This window comes from Coregonus lavaretus (assembly GCF_964263955.1).
Source record: "Coregonus lavaretus genome assembly, chromosome: 12".
In the NCBI taxonomy this organism is placed as follows: Eukaryota; Metazoa; Chordata; class Actinopteri; order Salmoniformes; family Salmonidae; genus Coregonus; species Coregonus lavaretus.
Genome location: NC_139999.1, coordinates 21,925,493 through 21,945,530, shown reverse-complemented (window position 1 = coordinate 21,945,530; position 20,038 = coordinate 21,925,493). Strand labels below are relative to the sequence as shown.

Below are 20,038 nucleotides of genomic sequence, written 5' to 3'. Positions count from 1 at the left end.
AGTGTGTTTGGGATTATTGTCATGCTGAAAGACCCAGCCACGTTTCATCTTCAATGCCCTTGCTGATGGAAGGAGGTTTTCACTCAAAATCTCACGATACATGGCCCCATTCATTATTTCCTTTACACGGATCAGTCGTCCTGGTCCCTTTGCAGAAAAACAGCCCCAAAGGATGATGTTTCCACCCCCATGCTTCACAGTAGGTATGGTGTTCTTTGGATGCAACTCAGCATTCTTTGTCCTCCAAACACGACGAGTTGAGTTTTTACCAAAAAGTTCTATTTTGGTTTCATCTGACCATATGACATTCTCCCAATCCTCTTCTGGATCATCCAAATGCACTCTAGCAAACTTCAGACGGGCCTGGACATGTACTGGCTTAAGCAGGGGGACACGTCTTGCACTGCAGGATTTGAGTTCCTGGCGGCGTAGTGTGTTACTGATGGTAGGCTTTGTTAATTTGGTCCCAGCTCTCTGCAGGTCATTCACTAGGTCCCCCTGTGTGGTTCTGGGATTTTTGCTCACCGTTCTTGTGATCATTTTGACCCCACGGGGTGAGATCTTGTGTGGAGCCCCAGATCGAGGGAGATTATCAGTGGTCTTGTATGTCTTCCATTTCCTAATAATTGCTCCCACAGTTGATTTCTTCAAACCAAGCTGCTTACCTATTGCAGATTCAGTCTTCCCAGCCTGGTGCAGGTCTACAATTTTGTTTCTGGTGTCCTTTAACAGCTCTTTGGTCTTGGCCATAGTGGAGTTTGGAGTGTGACTGTTTGAGGTTGTGGACAGGTGTCTTTTATACTGATAACAAGTTCAAACATGTGCCATTAATACAGGTAACGAGTGGAGGACAGAAGAGCCTCTTAAAGAAGAAGTTACAGGTCTGTGAGAGCCAGAAATCTTGCTTGTTTGTAGGTGACCAAATACTTATTTTCCACCATAATTTGCAAATAAATTCATAAAAAATCCTACAATGTGATTTTCTGGATTTTCTTTTCTCAATTTGTCTATCATAGTTTACGTGTACCTATGATGAAAATTACAGGCCTCTCTCATCTTTTTAAGTGGGAGAACTTGCACAATTGGTGGCTGACTAAATACTTTTTTTCCCCACTGTATAAGAATAATATTATATAATAATTATCTGGCCATGTAAATTCAGCCTACATAGAAGATGCATATTACATACAAAACAAACAGAGACCCACAAGTGCAGAGAGAGCGAGAGAGGCATGTTTGTTCTACATAGCATATTTCTATCTGAATGTTCCAAAATGGTGTGTCCTTCTGAAACATCTGGCTCATTGTTCTGTGGCTACACCTTGTTCTATCTGTGGCTACACCACTAAATAAAAATATAAATGCAACATGTAAAGTGTTGGTCCCATGTTTCATGAGCTGAAATAAAAGATTGCAGAAATGTTCCATAAGCACAAAAAGTTTATTTCTCTCAAATTCTGTGCACAAATTTGTTTACATCCCTGCCTGTTAGTGAGTATTTCTCCTTTGCCAAGATAATCCATCTACCTGACAGGTGTGGAATATTAAGAAGCTGATTAAATAGCATGATCACTACACAGGTGCACCTTGTGCTGGGGACAGTTTTGTCACACAACACAATGCCATAGATGGTTCACGTTTTGAGGGAGCATGCAATCGGCATGCTGACTGCAGGAATGTCCACCAGAGCTGTTGCCACATAATTTAATGTTCATTTCTCAACCAAAAGCCACCTCCAACGTCGTTTTAGAGAATTTGGCAGTACGTCCAACCGGCCTCACAACCGCAGACCACATGTAACCACACCAGCCCAGGACCTCCACATCAGGCTTCTTCACCTGCAGGATTGTCTGAGACCAGCCACCTGTACAGCTGATGAAACTGTGGGTTTGCACAACCGAAGAATTTCTGCACAACCTGCTCGTCGTCCTCACCAGGGTCTTGACCTGACTGCAGTTCGGCATCGTAACAGACTTCAGTGGGCAAATGCTTACCTTCGATGGCCACTGGCATGCTGGAGAAGTGTGCTCAGATAGCGTGTATTGCGTTGGGTGGGCGAGCGAGCGGTTTGCTGATGTCAATTGTGAACAGAGTACCCCATGGTGGCGGTGGAGTTATGATATAGGCAGGCATAAACTACAGACAACGAACACAATTGTATTTTATAGATGGGAATTTGAATGCACAGATACCGTGACGAGATCCTGAGGCCCATTGTCGTGCCATTCATCCGCCACCATCACCTCATGTTTCAGTAGGATAATGCACGGCTCCATGTCGCAAGGATCTGTACACAATTCCTGGAAGCTGAAAATGTCCCAGTTCTTCCATGGCCTGCATACTCACCAGACATGTCACCCATTGAGTATGTTTGGGATGCTCTGGATTGACATGTATGACAGCGTGTTCCAATTCCCGCCAATATCCAGAAACTTCGCACAGCCATTGAAGAGGAGTGGGACAACATTCCACAGGCCACAATCAACAGCCTGATCAACTCTATGTGAAGAAGATGTGTCGCGCTATGAGGCAAATGGTGGTCACACCAGATACTGACTGTTTTTCTGATCCATGCCCCTACCTTTTATTTTAAGGTATCTTTGACCAACAGATGCATATCTGTATTCCCAGTCATGTGAAATCCATAGATTATGGCCTAATGAATTTATTTCAATTGACTGATTTCCTTATATGAACTGTAACTCAGTAAAATCTTTGAAAATGTTGCATGTTGCATATACATTTCTGTTCAGTGTAGAATCTGTTAAGAACAGAGTGGACAACGTTTTGTTGATTTTACCCTTTGCCAAAGTTTTAAAAAATTGCGCTATTGCACACGCGCACTTCACAGAATAGTTCCATAATCTCTCTTGCACAGATTCTCGTGGACAGATGAAACGGCGAGAATCTGTCCAGGCTCATGTAGAATTATGTGATTACCAGCAGCAGTAGTTCCTGGTTTTGGGTTTTCGTCTTTGATTATTTGGATGAATCAGTGAGGTGATTTTCAAGCCGCGTGCGGATGATAAACGGTTTCCACTAGATTCCACAGCCACAAAGACAAAATGGTCTGTTTCATAAAAACAAAAATGTGCTTTTTGGCGATGACAAACACGGGTGAAATTAGCAGAAGGGAGGGGTTTGGCCAAGAGTTCCCATTTGCCAGGAAGGTGATTTCTCTTCCTTCCTTTGCACAAAGGTAATCACAATTGTTAATGTAATTCCCCCCAGAAGTAAAACAGGAAATGACACATTTTCACAAGATAATATTACTTCTGGGTAGCCGAGATTAGGCGTTCCCTAACGGAAATATGAAAATACATGCTAGAACGCGCCAACAGTCTCTCGCTAGCTCGTGCTTGGTTTTGCCCACTATGATTAATTTGCTCCCATTGGAAATGACAGGCTGTGGTCTATCTTGGGTTAGTTATAAAAATATTTGGTGTAGCCTTAACAAATGGTTAACGAGCCGGTCCACAAGTAACCTAGTTTTAGAATGGCCCACGATATGATTTCTGAATGTAAAATGTGGCCCGCCAATGCACGATAGAAATAAAAAAATTTAGTGGCGGTATTATGAGTCATGTCTTTTGAACGGTAGTCTAAGGGCTAGAATCAAATCGTTTTCTCTGAGGAAAAGAGGAAGTCTTGAATATAGAACCTGTATATGAAATGCAGTGGGAAAGGTGGGAGGGTTGAGCGAGACTACAAATTCAAAGACAGCCTACTTAATGCTGCTATAGTTTTTAAACTCAATTCTGCTATAGTTTTTAATTTCGTAAAGTAGCTTGTGTTTCTTAACCAGACAAAGGGTAGCTAACTAGATGGCTGGTGGTGACTGGTTAGCTAAGGTGAAGCAAGAGAGTCACTGCGCGATGTGTATAATCAGAGGCGGAGCCGGGGCGGAACCTGTCTGCCCACACTCATCGCTTGCTCCCTCACAGCTCACCACCTGATGTAGGCTGTGTTTGCCGGGTGTGACTCGTCCTTCCCACTGAACAAAACAGCGCTGCGCATCTGTGCTGCTAATATTAATTGTGCCTATCACTGAAAAGCTCTCAATCTCTCCACAAACTCTTGTTCAGTCCACTTAGTAGTCAAATGTTTGTCACAGAGATAATTTTGTCTAGTTTTAGTCAACTGAAATGAAAAATAATTGTAGTTTAGTTTGTTTTTTCAGTGTCTATTTAGTAAGTTATAGCCTCATCAACTGCCCCTGAAAAATAGGTTTTTGCCGAATATTTTAGTCACTATTGTTGTTCACGAAATGTAAAAGAATTCAGAGATAAACAGTAATTTGGTCTTATCGTCCCTCTGGTGATGAGGGTTCAGTTACACCGAAAATAAATGCAGTAACTTTTCTGCCTACAGTGATGTTCTTCGGTACTGTGGTGTGCTGTTTAAACTCGACTGAATAACAGACATCCATGGTACTTCATTCCATTCCCTCGTTGAATATGTACAAAATGAAGAACAAGTTGAGCTACTTTCAATGTAAGTCTACAGAAACACTGCTTCTGCCTTGCTAGTACAACAAAATAGACCTCTCATCAATATTCATAAGCAATTATTATACTAGGCTACAATATGTTATTTTCTTGTCACTCTGATGAACCAGACCTACAACGAGAACTTGTTTCATAACAATGCATCAAAAGCTGTGGAGAAGCAGAGTTGTGTCATCTATCAGTTTATCTGACAGTGTTACTCAAGAGGCAATTAGTTTGAGATTTAATTCAGGATAGTGATATGCTACAATATACAGTATACCTAAAATCTCATAATACACTCCCATGGTGAGAGAGCAAATGAGAGAGAAAAAGAGAGAGCTAGAACAAACAAAGACAGATCCAGATAAACAGAACTTCTGATATGTAGACACCAAAAAGAGAAAGAAAAAAGAGAGTCGTACCTTGTCCTTCGGGAGTCTCTCCGAGAGGATTGACTTCAACTTGAGTGGCGTCGACTTTCAGGAACAGATCATAGAGCCTCTTAATCTGATCTGCAGCCTGTGAGTTCCACAAAGGACAGTAATTACCCAACAATACGCCTCTGAGCAGCAGGCCCGCCAAGGCCACTCAGCACATGTAAAAGGTGATTTTGTCATGTTTTATTTAGTGTATGCGTGCTGCTGAATGGCCTTGGCGGGCCTGCTTCTCAGCCGAGTGTGTTCGCTCATGTGCGTGCAGGTGTTGAATTCTTTATATAACACAACTCAATACGCCTTTCTCACATACTGTACAAAATATAGGCTATATAGATATATATATAAATAATAGTACTTATAAATGCTATATAATTGAATGCATTGCATGCATGACGAAGCCTACATAGCCTAATGAAAACAGTAATTAAACTACTATAATACAGCTTTTGTGTGGTATATTAATGCATTAGCACTGAGTAAGAGTTATAATGTGTCTATTGTGCCACATTATCCTAACAGGCGCAGTATTACTATTGAAGTGGCTGTCATTGGAATGAATCCTCTTTTCAAAGAATCAGGGGTTGAACTGATGTCTCTGTCTGTCCCTGCAACCGAGCTGCTCTTTTGATTATGAAAACAGCCTGACAGAAAACATTGTTAGCACTGCTCTCTGCCACACACTCACAGACAGACACACACAATCACACACTTTGTCACCAAGACTCTTCAAAGCAGCCAATATATTTACCCTAACATTCAATTCCACACCCACAACCGCTGTAATTAGCAGTGAATCGAACAGACTGTGGCAACTGATGTGCTTTAAAAGAAAGAGTTGGAAGAACTTAGTGAATTGTTTTAATTTCCTCAAGGCTGTTAAAATCAATGTCCATTCAATATCAAGACAGGCTCGTAATACACAGGGTGTACCTCTCAGACAATTGTGTATGTTCATTTCATTTTTCAAAAGACAATTCATTAAGTTGAGTTATACTTTTTCTGCATTTTAACATTCTGAACGAATCCGATTCTTTAAGCTGCTGTGCTCATGGATAGGAATACAAATTAGCATTATGATGCTACAAGAAAAATGGCTCTAAAAGGAACTGGAGAACAACTTAATATCAAATTTGAATTTTGGGGTTTGTCTTTTTGTGTGCGTCTCTGACCCAGTTTACACTGGCCAGAATTGGCTTCATCAGCAATGATTTTGAGAGGACTCCCCCCCCCCTCAAAAAAAGAAAAAAAAAAAAATGTACTATAACGGTAAACAAGCAAGCATTTCGCTGCACCTTTTATACCTGCTGTTAACTGTGTACGTAACGAATACAATTTGATTAGATTCAAACGTATAAAGCTTTGTCTGTTGTACAAGGACATTATGGAGTTCTATAAACCTTGTAATTCAGCATAAAGAGCCCAGTAGACAGGCAGTATCCTATCTGGTTTCATCAGCTCTGAGTTCAGTACTGTGGGTCTTTGGTGTGTGTACGCGACTCTGCTTCTCTGCACTGCGGCTCAGAGAGCTTTGTCGGGCCTATTACCTGTCTTTCCAGAGGTCCTTTGAAACCCAAATTAGCTGCCATGCGGAGCGCCTGGTCATCTCGCACACCCTCGAAAATATCTATAACTTCCTGTGGTACGAGAGAGCAGAGAGAGAGAGAAAGCGGAGAGAATGGTGACTCAAACACTGGATGGTAATTTGACACACAGTGGATGTTCATATTAAATCACGATATGCAATTAAGTGGTGGCAACCTGCCAGTCGTGAGGAAAGGAGAACCGGGCCTGAAATTATGGCTTTATAATTATCAGGCACTTGTAGAGATAAGATTCTAACATGGAGAAGGGATGCATTGTGCCAATCAGAGAGCGAAAGCCAGAGAGAGAGAGAGAGAGAGAGAGAGAGAGAGAGAGAGAGAGAGAGAGAGAGAGAGAGAGAGAGAGAGAGCCAGAGCGCGCCTGCGCACACGGTCAGACGGAAGTACAGGGATACCAGGGATGTCTGTACTGTAGTTAATGGTAAGAGATATTAAGCTATTGGATCACAAGTACAGTGAATGGTGAGAGGTTCCATGTTAACATCTATAGTCATTTGTAACATATGCTGTTGCAGAGCTCACAGTACTGTACCTTAAAGATGAGTTCTGGGGTTTTGTCGGCCACCTCCTCTATGTCCATCCCACCCTGAGGACTGCCCACCATGACGGGGCCGTTGCAGGCCCGGTCCATCAGGATGGCAAAGTAGGTCTCTCTGGTGATGTCCAGGGCTTCAGCCACCATCACCTGGTCAGTAGGGAGAGAGTCAGCCTACTGCCTTCACATCACAGACTGGCCTCAGATACAGACACAGGAGATAGTATTATTACAACCCAGAGAACCTATGGGTTCTAAATCTAGGCTATACTGGGAATGAAGCAACCTGCTGGGAGATGGCAAGGGAGAGAGAGACAGAGAGAGATTGATGGAAAGACAGAGGGATAGAGATGAGTTGGTTGTTTGTTATCAGTTCCCTGGGCCTAACTGGACAGAGTTAATTTGGACTCCATGTCCCATGCAAACAGGCAACAGTGCAGCCTTCTTTCTCTCTCTGCTTAAAGTCTTGATCTATTTTCCACACTACTACCACCCTCTCCTGGTCTTTCTCTCAATCTAACTGGCTCTCTGTGCCCCTCTCACCCTCCATTACGCTCTTCTCCTCTTTCTTCTATCACTTCCTCCCCCTCTCCCCAGCCCTGGTCTGTCCTGGCAACTTCCTCCCACTCTCCCCAGCCCTGGTCTGTCCTGGCAACTTCCTCCCACTCTCCCCAGCCCTTGTCTGTCCTGGCAACTTCCTCCCCCTCTCCCCAGCACTGGTCTGGTCTGTACTGGCAACTTCCTCCCCCTCTCCCCAGCCCTGGTCTGGTCTGTCCTGGCAACTTCCTCCCCCTCTCCCCAGACCTGGTCTGGTCTGTCCTGGCAACTTCCTCCCCCTCTCCCCAGCCCTGGTCTGGTCTGTCCTGGCAATTTCCTCCCCCTCTCCCCAGCCCTGGTCTGTCCTGCCAGTAGAGATAATGCTCTGTGTCATGTCTGGAGAGGATGGCTGCAGTATAATGAAGTGAAGGGGACGTGTTACAATGGCAGGCTGACAGCTCACCCCTGGTTCTCATTCAGCGAAACAGAGCTTGACAATATAATTACAGCCTGTTAAAGAGGGCCGATGTTAAGAGGCCTGGGTCCTGTTCAATCACTGCAGCTCTCTGGCTACTTTATTACTTTGATCCCAGGCCTAATCTAATCTGAGACGGGCTTTGAGAGGGGCCTGCGACTACAGCCACTAACAGCAGGTAGCATTATATCTCCCTTGTCTGTGAATGTCTGCACATTTGGGAAATTAATCTAGTGTGTACCGGTTTGTGTGATACATGCCTGCATATCATATCATAGGTCCCTCTGGGATGATTTATCATGATACATTTCTGCAAGAAATATATTTTCTATTCCTATATGCTTAGTTTACAAAATAAAACAATATCAGAAATGGTGTTATTATGTCAGTCATCTAACAGATTACATGTGCTATGGATAGATAATGCAGCTAATGTTACAATATGAAATGACATCTCACAACAATGCTTTCACAGTTTTTGTGTTTATATTTTTCTCTTTCCCCTAAGCCCTGGTAGTGAACTTCTTTCCCCGCCAGCGCTTTCTCTAAAAATGGCAAATGTGACAGTAATTTGATACTTCTCCTAAACTTTGCAGCAGGAGCAGAGCAAGGTGTGTGCCTGGCTGGCAGGAATGAAAACAAGCGTTAATGGTGAGCTCCAGGCCACATTTCACTAAAGCAGCAAAGGGAGAGAAACACAAGCTACAGGTGGAGAAGGGTTTATTACCTGGAAATGTGTGTTTTTGGGTGGGCTGCAGTGTGTGAGTGAGGAAAATAATATTCCTGCTTGTTAGTGACACTTGGAAATGGTTGTTTACGTGACTAACACTTTGGTCTCAGAGAGGCCCTGACTCGCATTTATTATTTATCGCAGTGAACCATGACACCAAATAGCACAAACACAACAAACGACACTGGCTTCAAATGGCATGTCTCCACCAGGGACCTATCCCCAGAACTAGAGGAACAGAAAACAATATAGACTAATGTATTATCGCCCCGATGCTTGTACAGTCATTCATTTCATGGAACTGCATTACTGAATTGAAATTACCCTGAAATGAGAAAAACAGAATGTTCTTTTACCTCCAGCTATGACTTACCGTTTTTACTTTCACTCCCTCCTTTGGCGTCTGTTTGGTGGTCAGGCTATAGCCTAGCATCTTATTGGCCAGCTCACCCACCACAGAGGGGCTAAAGAAGAGACAGGATTGTCTCAATTACAACTACTTAATTAATAGATCTTTGATTACAGACAAAAACCTAGAGGACAAACATCTTTCATAAATAGAGGACTATCAACCATAGCAGATAAAAGAGTAATTATTTTCAGCTCCTGAGTAACGTTTTCTTTTCAACAAAGACATGGTTCAGCACATTTGCAGTGTGATTGTAAGGCTCTCCTGGTTTCGGCTGCTCTTTAAAGAAAGTGTGAGTCTCATTCCTGTTACTCGCCTTGCTCTGGTTTTTATAACATACAAATGAAGCCTGAGTTTGTGCTTTGCTTTGATAGATGGTAGGAGAGTGAACTGTGTGCACACACACAGGTCACTGTCTGGGGATGCTTAACTTCAGATGGTTCACTTAGAAAAGTTTCTGGTTATCCCAAATACTGAAATAGGGTGTGACAATGATACATATGTTGTAGCCATTTGTCGTAAATCACAGTTCAGGCCTTATCGTCACGCTGCTACCTTGGTTACATAACATTTTCTGCAGAGGAAACAATCTAGTAGCTGGCCAATGAAGATGTGGGTTGATGTGATATAAGATGGACAAACAGTAGATTGTTAGGGAAATCTGGCCAATATAGGCCTATAACAATGTGCTAGAAGAACACAATACGGTTGAGCTCCACTGTATCAGAGCTCCAATAACCTGATACAGTAACATTCAGTGAGGTGTGCACAGTGACATTTCCCAATGATAAATTCACTATTTCAAAGTTTAATTGGGGGCAGTTGTCCCTAAAGTAGCAAACGTAGCTTTTTATTGCAGGGTCTGTTTAAGTAGCTGCAGCAGAGGGAAAGCAACACTGTGTCTAGGAGGGATAACTGAAGCAGTAGTTAGAGAAAAAGAACAGAACCATTCTCTGAAGGGTCCATTACTCAAACCACACCTCAGTGAGTGCGGCTGGCGGGGGTACTCACTCTTTAGTTAAGTGCACTCCACCTTTAAGGCCACTGTTGAACACACCCTTCCCTCGTCCCCCAGCCAGAATCTGGGCCTTCAGGACTATCTCCTTGGCGTCTGAAAGAGAGAGGGAGGAGAGAAAAAGAGGAGAGAAGGGCTCCGTCAGCAGGAGAGAGATAGACAGCCAGGTTGTGAGAGAGGAGAAGAGCATGAGACCTCTTCAATAGTACATCACAGAGCCCATTACACTTTCCCCTGTCTGAGTAAAATGTCATCTCACCAATCACCCTGGGTCTCCATTAGCTCCTGTCCTATCTAGAGGAGAGGAGGGGGAGGAAGAGGGGGCTAGGAGGAGAGGTACGTGATGGCATGAGGGGAAGGGTACTCCAGCTCACGTATGACATTCTCCTCTAGCCATGCTAATTACAGACTAAAGCAAACTTCTCAAATACAGAGTAGAGAGGGTACCCTGTAGACAACAGTTGAAAGAACATGCCCATATAGACAGGTAAACACTCCCATACTAGGCACATGCATACAAACAGTCATGATTCCAAAGACATAGGCTAGACATACAAACATGTATCAACCTAATCTAAACATTTTCTTTGGCCAATGTGTTAATTTGTGTCATTTGACTGTCTCTTTAGAGTTCTGACTAACCATTGCAATTTTATGGCATTTTAACGATGCTAACACCATATAGGCCTACTCTACTTACCCACTCTGTCACCTCCAAGTCCTCTTTTCTACACCATGAGAGAGCACTTCTGGTAGAGCACTCAGCTGTCTATTCAGCTGCCCCCTGAACAGTCTCCCTTTATTCAAATGGTGCAACAAGTGCACTTGATGGGATATGGTCTTGAGCTATCACTATCCTGGCGGGGAGTTCCACCATTGGCCACCAGAACATGTAAAGAAAGGCACGTCGACCTTGGGCCAGGAACATAGCTCTCTTACTCTCAGTGAGGCTCCTCAAGCTGAGTGGCTCCTCAAGCTGAGTGGCTCAGGCTGCTACAGTAGGAACAAGCCCCAGACAAAGTAGGCTCTGACAAGATGGCAGGGATTAAACCAACACTGAATTAATGAGCTCTGTTCTCCCCTGGGATGAGGAGGAGAGAGAAAGACAGAGAGAAAAGGTGAGCACACGCAGGGGCTGTGAGTAGTCATAAATTAATAAATATGTCAATAAAAAAACTGCTACCGCGCAAAATTAAAATTGAGTTCAAAGCAAGATGAAATGGAGTGTCCTACGGGCATGTGCAGCAGAGAGGGACGGAACAGAGGAAATTAGGAAATTACTTTTGTTAAAAGAAAAAGGGGGTGGGGGGGCAGTGGGAGCCAATGAGGAAGGTGTTATTTCTTAGCACTGACAAGAGGCGTGCTGCAAGGTGTAGAAAGGACCGAGACAGGGTCGTCTCTGGAAGGAGGAGAGGAGTGAGGGATGAGGATGATTAAGGTGCAGTATGGGAAGCACTGGCTAGACAGGAAATGGACAGAAACAGGAGAAAAGAATGAGGGAATAGTGTGAAGGGAAATGTGTAGCCTATAGTATGAAAAATGTATGCACTCACTAATTGTAAGTTGCTCTGGATAAGAGTGTCTGCTAAATGACTAAAATGTCCCCAAAAAATAGCCAGACATGATTTGTTATTGAGAGGTGGTGCTCCTTACACTGCAGAGCATGGCTATGGACAGTAAGCTGTTTCACACAGTGAGCAGAACATATAAAAGGTGCCCTGATAACATACCAAAGCCCAAATAATTACTCATATACAATTTATCACACAGGAAAAGAGTATCTGGATATACTTAAGACATCTTTAGTGGAGCATATGAAGCCTACTTATCAGAAGAGGAAGGAGCGATAAGCCTCTTAACGAATGGACCGTTTCCTCATCAAATCACTCGCTTGGAAAAGTGGCCTTGATTACACATACAAAACACACCCGACCTTTACAGTGGCTTGTTAAGACTGCAAAACACCTCTCTCAGCCTGTTCTTTTATTTCCAGTTTTTCCCGACTGTGTCATCATTGTAGATTTTCTGAAGCTGCCACCACCAAGGATAAAAAACCCTCTGTCAAAATGCATCGTGAAGTAATGATGCCCTCAAAGATCACAGTGAACATGGCACTGTGTGAGCGCAGAGCAGACATTACCAATGTGTATAAACCCTGGATGACTGACAGGGTGTGCTGTATTGAAGCCACTGCGCAGCCATCTTGGTACTCCTCCTCAATTGTAAAAAAAAGACTTAGGAAACTATAGAAATGCATTTATTAATGTCTACATTCGTTTTTGACACGTTTATTATATTATTAGACACTTTAATGCATACTTTTAAATTATATGTGAGTTAAACATAAAAATAAAAACAATTCCTTAAAGTATATATTTTTAGAGAGTACTAATATTACTGTCCCCACTACAACAACAAAATACATGTATTTTTGTCCTTGAAACATTAAAATTAAAATACTGTTGAATTCCATTCATTCCTATGGAGGACTGCTCCTACTAGGGAGTGCCAATATGGCCGACAGGTGGCTTCAAAGCCTCTCAATGGCCAATACATAGCGTCAGCAATCCAGAGTTTATATACGTCATTGGACGTATACCCATTAATGCTCCAGACATGAAACAGCACCGAACACAGGCAGTGTTACACTTGTGTGAAGATGACGCCACTGAAGAGCATTGATGGATTTGTGTGAGTCTCTCAATAACTCACTCACTCATATATATGACGTTTTATTCAATGTGTCAGGTAAACTGCTTTTTAAAGGTAAATCTTTAGGGATATTTAGGGTATTTCTATATCAATGGCAGCCATTGAAGGAAACAGCTATTTATTCTTTTACGGACAGTTATCGGAGGTCCAAATACAAAACAACGAAACTGTGCCTCCTCGCCCATTGATGATAGCACAAAAACAACTAAAGAACTCCGGGAGCAAGAGGTAGAACTTTGTTGATTGAATGCAGAGGATTGATGAAATCAGATACACTGCGAGAGCAGTTTGACCATGACACCACACAACACTAACATTCAATATGCAAAAACATGCAGGAGATGATTACAACAGTTATTCTTTTAGAGTTTATTTTACCTGTGAAACTGATATTATTAATATAATAATGAATTCTCAGAAGTTATGCATATTAGCAGTAAAAGTTAAGGTGAATAGAAAATCCCCTCTCCGCACAGGCTACACAAACGCCTCACACCGCGTGGCTGCTGCCTCTCTAACCGGGTGGTCCCTGCACGCACGACCCACGTGGAGTTCCAGGCAGCCTCTGGAACTGCCGTTCTGCTGCCAACAAGGCAGAGTTCATCTCAGCCTATGCTACCCTCCAGTCCCTCGACTTCTTGGCGCTGACGGAAACATGGATTACCACTGAAAACACTGCTACCCCTGCTGCTCTCTCCTCGTCTGACCATGTGTTCTCGCATACCCCGAGAGCATCTGGTCAGCGGGGTGGTGGCACAGGAATCCTCATCTCTCCCAAGTGGACATTCTCAATTTTTCCCCTGACCCATCTGTCTATCTCCTCATTTGACTTCCATGCTGTCACAGTCACTAGCCCATTTAAGCTTAATATCCTTGTCATCTATCGCCCTCCAGGTTCCCTTGGAGAGTTCATCAATGAGCTTGACGCCTTGATAAGTTCCTTTCCTGAGGATGGCTCACCCCTCACAGTTCTGGGGGATTTCAACCTCCCTACGTCTACATTTGACTCATTTCTCTCTGCCTCCTTCTTTCCACTCCTCTCCTCTTTTGACCTCACCCTCTCACCGTCCCCCCCTACTCACAAGGCAGGCAATACGCTTGACCTCATCTTCACTAGATGCTGTTCTTCTACTAATCTCACTGCAACTCCCCTCCAAGTCTCCGACCACTACTTTGTATCCTTTTCTCTCTCCCTCTCCTCCAACACTACTCACTCTGCCCCTACACAGATGGTAATGCGCCGTCGCAACCGTCGCTCTCTCTCTCCCGCTACTCTCTCCTCTTCCATCCTATCATCTCTTCCCTCTGCTCAATCCTTCTCCCTCCAATCTCCTGATTCTGCCTCCTCAACCCTCCTCTCCTCCCTTTCTGCATCCTTTGACTCTCTATGTCCCCTATCCTCCCGGCCGGCTCGGTCCTCCCCTCCAGCTCCGTGGCTTGATGACTCATTGCGAGCTCACAGAACAGGGCTCCGGGCAGCCGAGCAGAAATGGAAGAAAACTAGACTCCCTGCGGACCTGGCATCTTTTCACTCCCTCCTCTCTACATTCTCTTCATCAGTTTCTGCTGCTAAGGCCACTTTCTACCACTCTAAATTCCAAGCATCCGCCTCTAACCCTAGGAAGCTCTTTGCCACATTCTCCTCCCTGCACTTGTCATCTCCCGTCTGGATTACTGCAACTCGCTGTTGGCTGGGCTCCCTGCCTGTGCCATTAAACCCCTACAACTCATCCAGAATGCTGCAGCCCGTCTGGCTATAAGGTGAATGCACCTATTTGTAAGTCGCTCTGGATAAGAGCGTCTGCTAAATGACATAAATGTAAATGTAAGTGGAAGGGACAGGCAGGCAGTATTGCATAACCAGCCATCTATTTCCAGTGGAACCATATAAAGGCATGGCAAATCTGAAGTGATATTTTCTTCTCCATGTAGTTTTTTTTAGGGACAGACACAGAAGATGAGATTAACATGTAACTACATCTTCAATCGCATCAGCTGTAATCTGAGTTACACGGCCATCCCCGGGCTAACTCATTTCCCAGTAATGAACGCAAATGAACTCCCAGCCTATTTACTGATGACAGCAGTCGGCATCGAGGCTGTTCCTTCTGCCTCAACAACATCTCCCCTCTCATTGTATTTCAAACGTTCTGTCCTCCTCCTCTCTCGGCGGTCCGGAAGGATGTAGCCCAGGGGTTAGGGACAGCAGAGTTAGCGATGTCTGATATTTAATTAAGCCATAAAAGGCTGTGCACTGGGGGACTGGATAAAGGGCCAATCTGGAGAGAATTAGATAGTGTCTGTCTGCAGGCCACGCCAGGGAGAGGATAGTGTCTGTCTGCAGGCCACGCCAGGGAGAGGATAGTGTCTGTCTGCAGGCCACGCCAGGGAGAGGATAGGGGAATGTAGCTATTTTGCTGGTAGCATTCATTACGATAAGTAGCCTATACCAAAGAAATGTGAAGTTTGAAATGAAATAATATGGGGGATTGTTAATGGGACAATTGATGGCTACAACCACCAAACTACTAGTAGTTGCTTAAAAGGACAATAACAAAAACAGTGGTTCACATTGTTAAACGTATTATTCTATATCATTATCACATCAATTTAAAATGGATTGCGATATGGATTTTTGTCCACATCTTCCAGCTCTATGTTATTTGTTATTTTTCTGCATTTTTATTTTTTACTTCAGTTTATTTTAGTAAATACTTTAACACTTACAGTGAGGGAAGAAAGTATTTGATCCCCTGCTGATTTTGTACGTTTGCCCACTGACAAAGACATGATCAGTCTATAATTTTAATGGTAGGTTTATTTGAACAGTGAGAGACAGAATAACAACAACAACATCCAGAAAAACGCATGTCAAAAATGTTATAAATTGATTTGCATTTTAATCATAGGCAGCATTCCTCCTCCTCCAAACACGGCGAGTTGAGTTGCTGCCAAAGAGCTTGATTTTGGTCTCATCTGACCACAACACTTTCACCCAGTTCTCCTCTGAATCATTCAGATGTTCATTGGCAAACTTCAGACGGCCCTGTATATGTGCTTTCTTGAGCAGGGGGTCCTTGCGGGTGCTGCAGGATTTCAGTCCTTCACGGCGTAGTGTGTTACCAATTGTTTTCTTGGTGACTATGGTCCCAGCTGCCTTGAGATCATTGACAAGATCCTCCCGTGTAGTTCTGGGCTGATTCCTCACCGTTCTCATGATCATTGCAACTCCACGAGGTGAGATCTTGCATGGAGCCCCAGGCCGAGGGAGATTGACAGTTATTTTGTGTTTCTTCCATTTGCGAATAATCGCACCAACTGTTGTCACCTTCTCACCAAGCTGCTTGGCGATGGTCTTGTAGCCCATTCCAGCGTTGTGTAGGTCTACAATCTTGTCCCTGAAATCCTTGGAGAGCTCTTTGGTCTTGGCCATGGTGGAGAGTTTGGAATCTGATTGATTGATTGCTTCTGTGGACAGGTGTCTTTTATACAGGTAACAAGCTGAGATTAGGAGCACTCCCTTTAAGAGTGTGCTCCTAATCTCAGCTCGTTACCTGTATAAAAGACACCTGGGAGCCAGAAATCTTTCTGCTTGAGAGGGTGTCAAATACTTATTTCCCTCATTAAAATGCAAATCAATTTATCAAAATTTTTACATGCGTTTTTCTGGATTTTGTTGTTGTTATTCTGTCTCTCACTGTTCAAATAAACCTACCATTAAAATTATAGACTGATCATTTCTTTGTCAGTGGGCAAACGTACAAAATCAGCAGGGGATCAAATACTTTTTTCCCCTCACTGTAAAACTGCATTGTTGGTTAAGGGCTTGTAAGTAAGCGTTTCACGGTAAGGTCTACACCTGTTGTATTCGGCGCATGTGACAAATACATTTTGATTTGAATCAACACACACAGGAACAATCAAAGTGAATCGATTCAGTGTCTACTACAGATGGGTGCTTCAAACGCTATAAGTAGAAAGTAGAAACAGAGCATTCTAATTATAAAATGTACATGATAACTCAGTATACCTGATAAATCGTGTAGCTCAGTTGGTAGAGCATGGCGCTTGCAACGGCAGGGTTGTGGGTTCGATTCCCACGGGGGGCCAGTATGAAAAAAAAAGTATGCACTCTGGATAAGAGCGTCTGCTAAATGACTAAAAATGAAAAAATGTAAATGGTGTGTGTGTGCGTGCGTGAGAGAGAAAGAGCTTGGCTACATGGAGACTACTGTCTAGTTTGGTTAATCAGGCTGACCCCTAGTCTACAGTCGTGGGCAAAAGTTTTGAGAACGACACAAATATTAATTTTCACAAAGTCTGCTGCCTCAGTTTTGATGATGGCAATTTGCATATACTCCAGAATGTCATGAAGAGTGATCAGATGAATTGCAATTAATTGCAAAGTCCCTCTTTGCCATGAAAATGAACTTAATCCCAAAAAAACATTTCCACTGCATTTCAGCCCTGCCACAAAAGGACCAGCTGCCATCATGTCAGTGATTCTCTCGTTAACACAGGTGAGAGTGTTGACAAGGACAAGGTTGGAGATCACTCTGTCATGCTGATTGAGTTAGAATAATACACTGGAAGCTTTAAAAGGAGGGTGGTGCTTGAAATCATTGTTGTTCCTCTGTTAACCATGGTTACCTGCAAGGAAACACGTGCCGTCATCATTGCTTTGCACAAAAAGGGCTTCACAGGCAAGGATATTGCTACTAGTAAGATTGCACCTAAAATCAACCATTTATCGGATCATCAAGAACTTCAATTGTGGTGAAGGCGGCGTCAGGGCGCCCAAGAAAGTCCAGCAAGTGCCAGGGCCGTCTCCCAAAGTTGATTCAGCTGCGGGATCGAGGCACCACCAGTGCAGAGCTTGCTCAGGAATGGCAGCAGGCAGGTGCGAGTGCATCTGCACGCACAGTGAGGGGAAGACTTTTGGGGGATGGCCTGGTGTCAAGAAGGGCAGCAAAGAAGCCACTTCTCTCCAGGAAAAACATCATGGACAGACTGATATTCTGCAAAAGGTACAGGGATTGGACTGCTGAGGACTGGGGTAAAGTCATTTTCTCTGATGAATCCCCTTTCCGATTGTCTGGGGCATCCGGAAAACACCTTGTCCGGAGAAGACAAGGTGAGCGCTACCATCAGTCCTGTGTCATGCCAACAGTAAAGAATCCTGAGACCATTCATGTGTGGGGTTGCTTCTCAGCCAAGGGAGTGGGCTCACTCACATTTTTTCCTAAGAACACAGCCATGAATAAAGAATGGTACCAACACATCCTCCGAGAGCAACTTATCCCAACCATCCAAGAACAGTTTGGTGACGACCAATGCCTTTTCCAGCATGATGGAGCACCTTGCCATAAGGCAAAAGTGATAACTAAGTGGCTCGGGGAACAAAACATCAACATTGAGTCCATGGCCAGGAAACTCCCCAGACCTTAATCCCATTGAGAACTTGTGGTCGATCCTCAAGAGGCGGGTGGACAAACAAAACCCCACAAATTCTGACAAACTCCAAACATTGATTATGCAAGAATGGGCTGCCATCAGTCAGGATGTGGCCCAGAAGTTAATTGACAGCATGCCAGGGCGGATTGCAGAGGTCTTGAAAAAGAAGGGTCAACACTGCAAATATTGACTCTTTGCATAAACTTAATGTAATTGTCAATAAAAGCCTTTGACACTTACAGAATGCTTGTAATTAATAATAATAAATAATAATAAAAAATGTTGTAATTATACTTCAGTATACCATAGTAACATCTGACAAAAATCTCATAACACTGAAGCAGCAAACTTTGTGAAGACCAATACTTGTGTCATTCTCAAAACTTTTGACCACGACTGTACACTTTAAGATATTGAGGGATGATGATATTTTGCCAATGTGAAGATAGAAATTCCAGAGTATGGAACCGCTGTATCTGCTAGGGAATTTACTATGTGAAGAAGAGGCAGTGGGGAGGGTGAACGTTATCGTAGTGTATTGTGTTGTATGCATGGATTTGGGAATTAACCTGGTTTAGGAAGGCTGTCTGGGAGGTATGTGTATTTGTTGATGAAGGTACATCATTTGAGTATTATGAACCTCCCCCCTGCTTCTCCCCCTATGGACAATCACTGCTACTCCCCCTGTGGACATGCCACCCCCCAACGCACTTTTACTCTGCCCCCACCCCAACGACATTCATCACTGTTGCAGTTGTTAATATGAATATTATTACTTTTTTAATAGTTTTAATTTCACTTCATCCCCACACCCCCTCAATGGTCATGCTGCTCCCCCTATGGTCATTCCACCCCACCCCCTCAACAGTCTTTACCCTACCTCCACCCAAATGGACATGTATTTATTCATCACTGCTACAGTTGTTATTATGTATATAGTACTATTTCTATTTCTATTGTTTTTATTACCATTTTCATTATTTTATTTCACTTAGTCCTGCATGTTGGAGCTCCAAGCCTAAGATTTTCATTGTACCCTGCAATCACACCTGCAACCCTACACAGGTGACTATTAAAAAACTCTGAACATTTAGAATCTAGATAATGACTTGTATCGAGAACACACCTAGGCCTATCATTCTGCACTGCTGCAGTAATGAAGCTTAGTAAATGCAGTTTACAAACTGGTAAGCCTTTATTTCCTTATGACTAGTATGAGGCTAATGGTAAGCCACCAAAAACAGAGTATGTGACCTCGGAGCTGTGCAATGCTGTTGCATTACCCATTCCTACTGCGTCTCTGCTCTCCGAGCCAGGTAACGGCCACTCAGAGGATGTGGCTGTATCTAATGATGTCTGTGGAGCTCTACAGGGTTTCATCATCAACCTAGACCTCTGCTGCCTGCTGTAGTATCATATCCTCCTGTCACTACCCACATGACAGCCGACTCCTCGTTAGGCTCCACACACTGTCCGTACTAAAGATTTCCAGAGCTGGACTAAGTGGCACTCTAGGGCAGAGGCGCAGAGTTCAAACCCCTGGACCAGTGTGGAGACTGTTAGTCACTCTGGAGGAAGACTTTACAGACAACGGCCCAGGGGTATGGTCATCTAAAGTTATGAGCCAATGTCTCATTAATGGC

At 43.6% G+C, this 20,038-nt stretch overlaps 1 protein-coding gene across 1 annotated transcript in view; it reads right to left on the bottom strand.

Moving 5' to 3' along the window:
• LOC311138402 (succinate--CoA ligase [GDP-forming] subunit beta, mitochondrial) overlaps positions 1 to 20,038 on the bottom strand; it is a 102,697-nt gene that overhangs the window by 48,141 nt on the left and 34,518 nt on the right. Inside the window, exons 3-7 of the mRNA XM_084173072.1 lie at positions 10,226 to 10,325; positions 9,179 to 9,269; positions 7,061 to 7,213; positions 6,472 to 6,561; positions 4,913 to 5,009 (exon numbers count right to left, since the gene is read on the bottom strand). Coding sequence (XP_084029198.1) covers positions 4,913 to 5,009; positions 6,472 to 6,561; positions 7,061 to 7,213; positions 9,179 to 9,269; positions 10,226 to 10,325 — 531 coding nt within the window. The remainder of the gene's footprint in view (positions 1 to 4,912; positions 5,010 to 6,471; positions 6,562 to 7,060; positions 7,214 to 9,178; positions 9,270 to 10,225; positions 10,326 to 20,038) is intronic.